The following is a 10,435-nucleotide window of genomic DNA, read 5'->3' on the forward strand; positions in this document are numbered from 1 at the left end:
GCCCTTCCCCTCAGTTGGAAGCATATGTAGGTGCCTGGAGGCTATTTATTAAAAAAAAGGCCAAGTTAATATGTTAAAAAGAACAATTGATTAACACATCTTTTATTTTGTCTAAAGAGCTAAAAGACACAGTTCATCTTTATATTTGTTCACGAGTAAAACCATGTTTTTCAACAACTCTTTTAAAACAAAGGGAGCCTGCCGGCCTTCGTTTGGTGGTGATTTTCAGATGTGCAGGAAAGAGGCCCAGGTGAGGTTCCTGCCTCACTTGACGCCTGGGTCCTAGTGCTCGACGGATATATGCCCGTCCAGACAGATCGAGCGAGCCATCCTGCTGAGTGATCAGAAAACGACATAAAAAAAAACATGTTCAGACTCAAGGGGAATGACTGTTTGTAAATCTTTAGTTACAAGTCATGTGTTGTCCTCTCCTCTTTGTCTTCCCCTGAGCCAGCCTGTGACAGGCTCTTGTGTTCTTGTGTTCTTATCTTATCAGTATCTTATCATACTTGCAAATACAGAAGTGCAACGAAGGATACAAGAGGAAGCTCTGATGTGACTTTAAAAGGTCAGTTCACCATTCATTAATCCTGGCAGAGAATTTTGGTGGTATGTTTTCATGGGGACCATGCAAGTAGCAAGTAGTTCCACTAAAACAGTAAGGTCTGCAGACTGATACACTGCTGTTCTGTTTTTCTGGATGTCACTTTTCCATGCTATGTGCACAAAAAAATGAACTCCATTGTCCTCTTTTGTATTAAAGTAGCAGTCTCAGAGATGGATGTAGTAAAACCTGGAAGCAACCAAACAACACAAGGATCAAGATTAGATGAATGACTATAGATACTGCTAGCGCACTGTAAAATTATCTTTTATATATTAAATATATAAAACTGCCTAAATGGAACCGTCACTTTATTTCCTGTGTTTTTTCCAGTACATATTTGTTAGAATTAAATAATAACCTTTAACTCTTCAGTTACTGAGGTAACTTTATCATGGCAGATTTCCAACACTGATATCTAATGTATATTTTTTAAGGTTTTATATAAAGTATATAATTAAAAACAGGCTACAAAAAGATGTGATATTCATATTCATGCTAAAATGTGTCAAACTGTATAAACATGCTTTTTCAATTCTAATCAGAAGTAAAGGATTTGACAAATATGAACATTTCAATGTATCCTAGGTGGTTTATTTCTCTTTAGTAGAAAAATCAGAGCGTATGTACAACACATTAAATCCAGCTAACAAAATGAAGTACAACACATTTTAAAGCAGAATCAAAACAACAATGTTAAGGTATTGTTTTTTGGCCTTGTATGCTATATTTAATTAGGGAAAAGATAAATTCAAAAGCCACAATTATACAAACCCACTGTGGTAGAAGCCCTGTCATGCAATGACAAGAGCTAACAAGACAAACATGACACACCCGCCACAGTCTATAAACACACTGCTGTGGGATACATACATTCTTCATACTCTGGGCACCTCAGGCACATTTCATTTTTTGTTTAGTTTTATAATATTTCAGTGCACAATTCTCTGCAGTAACAATCACTGGTTTACACTTTATTCTGGTCAGATCTTCCTGTTTCAATGAGGCCGTATATTTACAATATTTCAGCAGATCCTTGGAAGAAACCTATTTTTTTTACAGACTATGAAATTCAACCAAAGTATCCTGACTTAAAGGTGCAGTGAACACTCAAACAAGTCACAGATTTGTATATACTACATCACCATATATAAACACATCCAAGTGGTTTAACCTTTATTATTTTTTTCTCTGTACCACATGATGACTGAATACACATTTAAAACAGAATGATGGATTTACAAATAAACGAACAAAATAGCTCTTATATATATGAATATACCAGGATACATTTATTTTCCTGAAAATCCAATTCCAAAGTACTCGGGGGTACCAGTAGTAGTAGACAGTCTCTAAAGGGGAGCTGATTATTTTAACATTACCTGACCTGGTCAGTTATTTTAAATCTGTTCAGACTGTGTGTCTCATTCCACTCACTGCTCTTCCTATAATTTAAGTCCCATGCAGAAGGGCATCTTTGTATTTTTGAAGTGGATCTCTGAGATTTTTCTGTCTGAAGTTCTACATGTTCTTCAATTTGAATTAATTTACCTCGGTATGAAAATGGAAGTGGAGTCAATCATGTTTTAGCTAATCTAAGATATAGAAGCATGCAACACCAACATAAAAGCCATATTGACAACAGAAAAAAATGTAAAAGACATCAGGAAAGCAAGACCCCATACAGGCTCACCAAATGGTCTGTTGGTCTCTTAGTAGCTATTCTCTTTTAAACCTAGTTGTTTTTCTCCCTTTTCTGGCTTATATGTTGGAAAACTAGCACCATAAAAAGTGTGAGGAATAAGCTATTAGAAGTTCCTGTTTGCTGTGTACCATGAATGTTATGCAGGTTATGAATGTTTACTGTGTAGTCACAGTCTATCTGGGGAGGCTTTTAGCTCAGAGGCTCATTGATTCTGCTATTTATGTGCTAAAAAATATTGTCAGAGCTAAAAGGAAACCCACAAACTTCCTGCTGTACATTCTGCATATTCATCATTTATCAGTCACAGTTTATCAGTTAACTCACTACCTGCTATTTCTGGAAATTGATTGTTTAACCCATCATCAATCCTCCCTAATTTCTTTCTCTACACATTTGCATATCCTCCTCTAAATCAGATTAAATCATGTGTTTGTCAAACAAAATCAACATGTTGAGTTAAAACGAAGTGGATTAAGCAGAAGACTGTTGGCAGCTATCTCACTAAGTGACCAGAGTTACTGAAAATGTGGTGGAACCTGTCAGGTGCAACGGTGCAACCGCTGCTAGATACATATCCCAGTCAAATAGATTCACAAAATCTCCTTTCTTAAAACCATTATATGTTGGTAAATAAAAAGGACATTTCAAAGTCACAGCAAAAAGATGCACGTTAGAAAAATTACTAAGAATTTATTTTTTTCTTAACTGGATGAGGCCAGCCCATATTTGACACTCTGAAAGTAAACTGTCGTAAATAGACGTAAAAACGTCCTGAACAAGACACCACTTTAAGATGTATATGAATTGTTGTGACAGTTCCTCAGTTGTCTCCTCTGTTTTCTGTGATGGGAGTCGGTGTTGGAATATCGATTATAACACACCCAGTGACATTACACGGTGATGTCACATTAATAGGAGGCGGGGTCAGTGTTGCTGTCAGGGGCGTTGTCTCCATCACAATTGTTCCGTTTGCATCTGGTTCGGGGGTGAACGTACTCCCCTCTGCTGTAATGATGGTCGTCATGGCAGCGGTGGTCACGGCTGGCGTGGTCGGGTCGGGAATGATAATTTCCTCGGAGGAACTCTCTGAAGATCGACTTTCTGAAGATTGACTCTCTGAAGATTCACTGGAGTCTTCTTGGCTAGAAGAATGACTAAACCGGGAAAACTGCCTGTCGTTTCCATTCAGCCATCCCTGTGTCCGGTCCTGGTCAGTGATGTCAGCATCATGATGCCGGTGCCGACCCATCTGTGGAGGGAAAACCAAATTACACTCAGAAATTCAAATAAAGCACGGGAACAAGATGCTGTGTTCCAAATGGCGTACTTCTACACTCTATTATGAGTGCATAAGTGTGTTCACACTGTCAAGTACAGAAACATGCAGTGAACTACAAGTACCAGAATGTTGCACTCAAAATGGTCCAAAAAAGAACTGTGAAACGTTGGGCACTTTCCACCCTAAACGGTCACCATCTTGGCTACGTAGAGGAAGGAGCGGGGCCACCAACGTAAATAGTTTTCTAAATAAGGCGTTTGAGGAAGCTGTTGCTGTTCCTGAACACCACACAAAAGTGTTTATTTTTCACTCGTGCTGCCAGACAGAAGAATAAGTGTTGCTATTGAGTTTGTTAAACAGAGGAAACAAAAACACGTTAATTTCTGTGTAAAATAATTAAAGCTACAGATATTGTGGCGGGTAATGTGTTCACATGCTGAGGTTATTTCCAGTCAGAGCAGAACGGCAGTCCGTGATTTGAGTCCTAACATGTGAGAGCACTATTTGTTAGTGTACGAAGGGAAGTATGTCATTTGGAACACAGCGAGAGTCTGTAATCTTTTCATAATAGGAAATGACTGCAGTTTGACTGTAGAAAAGGATTGAATACTACAGCAGTAAAACACCAGCAGTGGAAGAAGTACTAACATCATTGACTGCCTGTTTCAAAACACTTAAATTAAAGTAAAAGCCCTCAAAAACCTACTACAGTTAACGAGTTTAATGCAGTGGTACAGTGGTAGGGTTGACCAGCAGGAGTTTAGTGCTATTTATTGAAGTACTGAGCACAGTTGTGATGTGAGCACACATGAAGGTGAACACGAATGGTTACGTTGTGGTTCATTTTCAAAGTTGTGTAACCACTGTTCCTGCGGTGGCAAGTTTACATACAACTGTAAATAATATATATTTCATTTGCTTTAATTTAATAAAGTTGACGATATAATCCTGCCAATTTCAACATTTGTTCTAGATTACTCATCGGAAGTGTTAGTGTCTGATTTCTGTCACAACACATTCCTGCGACTGTTTCAGAATAAAGGCCTTGTTAAGAGATGAAAGATTTTTCCATTTACTGAAACACTTTAGGGCTTTTAATTTGAATCAGATGCAGGTAGTGTTGCGTTTGTATTTAGTGTAATGCAGTAAATGTAATAGGGCAAACTGAAATATATCAAGAGAATTACGAACAATTGATTTCCTCACTTAGAGAAAAAAAAAGTGCATTCTGCGCTCTGACAGCCTACGGTCACTAGAAACATGTAGGTGGGCAAGAGATGAAGATTTAGAGAAGATAGAGGAAAAAAACAAAGTTGTAGTATAGAAATTTCAGTTCACTTTTTGGACTTCATCTTTAACATTTGATTTTGTTGTGACAATTTTGCTAATTAGTTTTTTAGATGAAACCGTGAAAAGTTTAATTTTACTGGAGTAACTAAATAGTCTTTAACAAAACCTTCCATAATGATTTATATTTTCTGAGCTAATCAATTGTTTTGTTCATGTAAATTAGTAAAGTAAAGAAAAAATAGTTAAGTATCAAGTAGAATAAAACTGAAATCCCCAAGTAAAGTACAAGTACCTCAAAACTGTACAAGTACAGCACATGAGTAAATGTACTTAGTTCAATTCTACCACTGTAAAACACAACAGTGATACACAGATAAGAATAAGTGAGGGGGAAGGATGGAGAAGTTGGCAGTGTTTTTGTGTTTAACTTACCGGAGTAGCAGATGTTGTTGTAAGAAAGGCGATGACAAGGGCGGTTTTCAGAAACTCCATTTCTGATTGTTTTCTGTCTGCTGCAGAGGAAAGCCACAAACAAAAACAATCAACTGCAAGAAACCATTCACTGTTAGTGGGCTTGCATGAAAATCAGATTTACACTGAAAAGTTAATAATGAAATTAAAACATCCATGTTTATTTAAAGAAATAGTAAAATACTTGGTGAGTTGTTCCTAAACCTATTTAACATAATATGATAAAGTATAAACTTAAATTGTGTTTTTATTAAATAAAAAATATCTTACCAGATCTGTGCTGTGTTGTTTCTAAGTTTTCTTAAATCCTGTATAAAATCAATGGGATTCTGTGCAGCTGTGGTCACTGTGTTTCAGCGCAGAAAGATGTGTGAGCTCCGTGCAGGCTGCTGCTCATATATACTGTCTGGGCACGGAGGCTGGGCAGGGCAGGGCGCTGACGGACGAGGGTTGGGTAAGACTGGGTTTCCCGGGGCTGGAGTGGAGAGGAGAGCAGGGCAGGAGGTTTACCACACTCAGACATCACCTAGATTATTTTAGATTGTTCATTGTGGTTGACCAGTTATGACTTTTTTGGGGGCAAATGTTTAAAGTAGATATTTAAATAATCAGCAACAAGCTGCAACAACAAACTTTTTAAAAGTTGTATAATTTTAAAAGTTGAACTCCTGTTATATTGTTTCAGTCACTGTGATTTGCTCTGTGTGTTGATGTGATTAGACGGGTGCCATCTGCATATACGGTACATACAATAGGTTCTGAGAGTCATTTCGTTGACTGTGTAGAGAAATAGGGTCAGAAGTGGGGTGTATTGAAATTAATTTTGAGTCTGAGGCTGCTCTGGTTTACATTCACTATGAAATAAACGCCTTTAATGTTGTCACATCCAGTCCTTTCCTTTTATTTTTTCTTAACCCTTTGAACCTGATGGATGCAAATTGGGTTTTATTTCCCAGTTTTTATCAGAGATACTCAGCAGATATCGATTTTGAGAAATATCAGGGCGCATCTTTGGGACAAAGTGTTGTACAGAAAATCAACTTTGAAGTGGCATCGTCGTTACACTCTGTATTTAGCGCTGTGTCCAATTTCACCCCCCCTTCTCTTGACTGAAGTCCCGATCATTTCACAAGCTTCTGTATATATAAAAAAAAAAACAGTAAAACGTACTCTCTTTGATTATATCCATCGTCTCCCTGTACGACAAAACCTTTTTTAGCTAATCCGGTTTTGAAATCACAGGTGACATTGGTACTGTCTTCAACATAGGGCTGACATTACATCCCACTTTGTATGAACACAATTAGATAATAACGTATTTGTGGGCCTACCTGACAGCCGAGTTATTAGCACATATCACAGGGTTATGTACACCAAGTGTGAGTCCCTGGTTTGAGCCCTTGGCCACCTGAAGTCATTAATGACTTTTATTTTTCGTCAGGTATTAAGCACATATTTGTTTAAATTGCAAAGTCACTGAGTTTCCCACAAACATGGTTCAGACAATCTCCTCTACACAATTATAAAGAAATCTCTACTGCCTCTCTGCAATTTCATTCGAATTTTTTTTCCCTTGATATAAAGGCTACTATATAAAATCAATCAAATCAAATTAAATGATGAAATATCTGGATAGCCAAGACTGTTCTGAAAAAGAACAAGATAAAGCATGAATGGTTATGACCAAGATATGAGCTTACTTGCTTACACCTTGTTACATGCTGAGCTTCTTTTCTTTCCTCCTACTCTTTAACTGACTCATACCTCACCATCCTTTTCTCTCCCATATCTTTTTCTTATTGTCTGTTGTCTCCATTCAGTTCCCTCGCTCGCGTAGTTTCTGTTCTTTCTTTTCCAGATGTCTCGTCATGGAGCTGCATGTCTCTGCCCTGCATTTGTCGTCTCCACCAACAGTTCTTCTCTTCTATCTCTATGTTGTCCTTTTCTCTCTCTGCTCTCCTCTCACCCCAACCGGTCGAGGCAGATGGCCGCCCACCTCTGAGCCTGGTTCTGTCGGAGGTTTCTTCCTGTTAAGAGGGAGTTTTTCCTTCCCTCTGTTGGAGGTTTCTCTCCCTTAAAGAGGAGTTTTTTCCCTCCTAGCTTATGTGGGAATTGTTGAATTGTTGGGTTTCTCTGTATAATATTGTAAAGCCTTGCTGTAAGGACTTTAATGTGTTAAGTGCCATGAAATAACCTATGTTGTGATTTGGCGCTATATAAATAAAGTTGAATTGAATTGAATTGAATTGAATTGAATTGAATTGAATTGAATTGAATTGAATTGAATTGAATTGAATTGAATTGAATTGAATTGAATTGAATTGAAAGTGAAGGTAGTGAAATTACCCTGAAAATCCCTTTGGGGTCAAAGGGTAAAGTAGCTGTAAGTGTGAAAAATCTTACACTTTAATAACTGACACTGTTACAGAGATATGTTTGTGTTATTTAGCCTACCATAAGGTAAACAAAATTACAAAGACACTTCAAAATCACAAAAATAAAGCATCTTATGTTTGTTCTGGGCAGTATGCTTTAGCATAAAGGATTGGAGGTTTTAATGACTGAAGGGCAGACTTTAAGATAGTTGTAATATTTTTAGGCTGTTACTAAACAGTCTTTGAAAAAATTGTGATTGCAGAACGAAAGAATCTAAAACCTTGGCATGAGATGTTATCCAGAGTTTGGCAGAATTGTCTGATATTAGCGTTCTACATTGACGTGTTAAATGTGTTGAAGGTTCTACTGAAATTTAAGTGGTGAAAGCAAGTGATGGAGAAATGATAAATTTTGAAACAATTCTGATGTGATGAAGAAATGATAAATGTTGAAAAAAGTTTGGCGTGACAGAGAAATGATAAATGTTGAAAAAAGTCTGACGTGATGGAGGACTGACACAACGCACTGAGTAGACTGCAGGAGTGTTGAGCAGTCAGTGGAATGTTACAGTAGAGACAGAGTGGAGTCACACTTTGATCAGACCTGCGTGTGTGCGTGAGACACCACTGTGTTACTTCATCACTCTAATACTTCTCCCTTCTTCTCTTCCTCTCTCCTCTTCGTGAGGAAATAACTCCATCACCACAGTGTGACATGAACAAGATGAATCATGAGAAAATGTCACATCAGAAGTTTAAATACAAATACAGATCGATGCAACAAATAATTCAGAAATAGTTGAGACTTCATGTAGAAGCACTTAGACATCTAAGGAGGCACGGTGGTGCAGTGGTTAGCACTGTCACCTCACAGCAAAAAAAAGGTTCTGGGTTCGAATCCGGTCCTGGGCCTTTCTGTGCGGAGTTTGCATGTTCTCCCTGTGCTTGCGTGGGTTCTCTCCGGGTTCTCCGGCTTCCTCCCATCAACCAAAAACATGCACCTCAGGTCAGGTTACCTGGCGCCGCGCTAGTGGCAGCCTGCTGCAGCATCTCCCCCCTGAGAGCCCCCCTGCTGTAGTGAAGAAATTTCCCCTCGGGGATTAATAAAGTGTATAAAATCAAATCAAATAAGAGAGTAACCATGGCAGCTAATATAAACATTAACCACAAGCATAGAAAACCTATAACTAATCTAACTAATCAGCAATGCATCAAACCCAGCATTCATATGCAGTACAATTAATATTAACAGAGGACATTTAATGATATTCACTTGTGCAAATTATTGTATCATTGCTGTGTTTTCAGAAGTAATGCAGATGTTGCTGGAGTTGCCATTACGATGAAATTACTGTTTGCTGAAGGCAACTTTTCAGCAACCTTCCATTAATATAAGGCAAAATGATAAGGATTTTATTCAATAGAAAGCAATGGGTTTTAAACTTAAGTCTTATGTCAGGATTTTAACATTCTGCTAATGTTCACAGAGTTAATTTATATATTGATCTTGTGTGACATTAGTCCTAATTGACCTATAGGTAAAATTTATAGTGTGGTAATAGTAAGCAGTCAACAGATTACTCGCCTGTATGAAGTGTTTTTAAATGCAAGTTTCCAACAGCAAGAGTGATGAGTAACGTTTCATAGTAGTTGTAAAATAATCTCCATCTCCAACAAAATCCATTCTGTTTGAGACTGTCTCAGACTCTCCTGGAGAAAAGATAAAGGGATCAGCGTGCGCTGGTCTTTAAAGGAGGCAGAGTGGTTATCCGGATGTACCTTTGCCAAATCAACCAGTTGGTCTGAATGTCTTCATCTTTTAGCTTGTAAAACCCACTGACTGCATATAAAAATGGTCGTAGCCTTTAGGTCTGAAATGTGAAGCCAATGCGTACATTCCTTAAAGTGCAATACCTCTGAGGGCCATGAGGGGCTGCTCCAGAAACATTTGGCTCCAATAGGCTCCCATTCAAAAAGTATCAAGTTCTATCATGAAATACAAAGTCAACATTTTCTTTACACAAGTCATTATGGTGTGATTCACTAAGTTCACTTCTTCTGATCAGTGTTCTGGGGGTCCTTCTGGAAAATAATTGCTAAAGTTGCTAAGCTATTAGGCCTCAAAGAGAGGTATGTGTGGGGGTATGTTTGTTTTTTTATAAACCAAGATGGCGACAGCCAAAATGCTTCAAAATGACAGTTCACAAAGCATTGGGTGACTTTATGGTGGCCGTTACATGGTAAAACCAGAAAGACCTGTTTGAAGTAAAAAAGTGTTTTTTGTGTTTTAAATTTCACTTTGTGTCTTTTGCCCAAGTAACTTTTTGAGATCTGCGTGATATCTGAGTGATATACGGGCCCTCGCACGCTGACGAGCCGTTTGACCACGCCCACTCGCAAAACACATATCAGATGTATCGTCTCGCCACGCCGGATATATGTGACACGTTTCGTGAGGTTTCAAGCATCCTTTGACCTTAAACATCAACTTCCTGTGTCACGGCGAGTCATCAAACTTTGCCGCATCGCCACGGCGATGCCCATTGACAAAGTCGAATGAAATTTCTCTATATATATTCAACCACATGTTTTACGCTATTCTGATCCCGACTTTAGGTTCATGTGATCAACCAGCTCGACGTAGTATGTGAAAGTATAAAAAGTGTCATTTCCAGTTGCCACCATGACTATGAGCGAATATTACCCCACAG

The 10,435-nt window shown here is 38.2% G+C and overlaps 1 protein-coding gene across 1 annotated transcript; it reads right to left on the bottom strand.

Moving 5' to 3' along the window:
• Positions 1–1,189: 1,189 nt before the first annotated feature.
• On the bottom strand, positions 1,190–5,708 carry scpp8 (secretory calcium-binding phosphoprotein 8). Its single transcript, XM_069160906.1, has 3 exons — positions 5,620–5,708; positions 5,311–5,390; positions 1,190–3,558 (listed from the first exon to the last, which is right to left on the bottom strand). The coding sequence occupies exons 2-3, from the start codon at positions 5,368–5,370 to the stop codon at positions 3,130–3,132; spliced, it is 489 nt and encodes a 162-aa protein (XP_069017007.1). The 5' UTR covers positions 5,371–5,390; positions 5,620–5,708; the 3' UTR covers positions 1,190–3,129.
• Between the last annotated feature and the right edge of the window lie 4,727 nt (positions 5,709–10,435).

This window comes from Embiotoca jacksoni, unplaced genomic scaffold (assembly GCF_022577435.1).
Source record: "Embiotoca jacksoni isolate LCO1_2020_lvr unplaced genomic scaffold, fEmbJac1.0.p SCAF_10, whole genome shotgun sequence".
Taxonomy (NCBI): domain Eukaryota; kingdom Metazoa; phylum Chordata; class Actinopteri; family Embiotocidae; genus Embiotoca; species Embiotoca jacksoni.

Bases quoted from the DNA above. Each gene is read 5' to 3' on its own strand.
- scpp8 (XM_069160906.1), bottom strand. From the start codon at position 5,370: ATGGAGTTTCTGAAAACCGCCCTTGTCATCGCCTTTCTTACAACAACA. The intron at 3,559-5,310 runs GTAAGTTAAACA...TTCCCTCCACAG, and splicing joins CAACAACATCTGCTACTCCG to ATGGGTCGGCACCGGCATCA.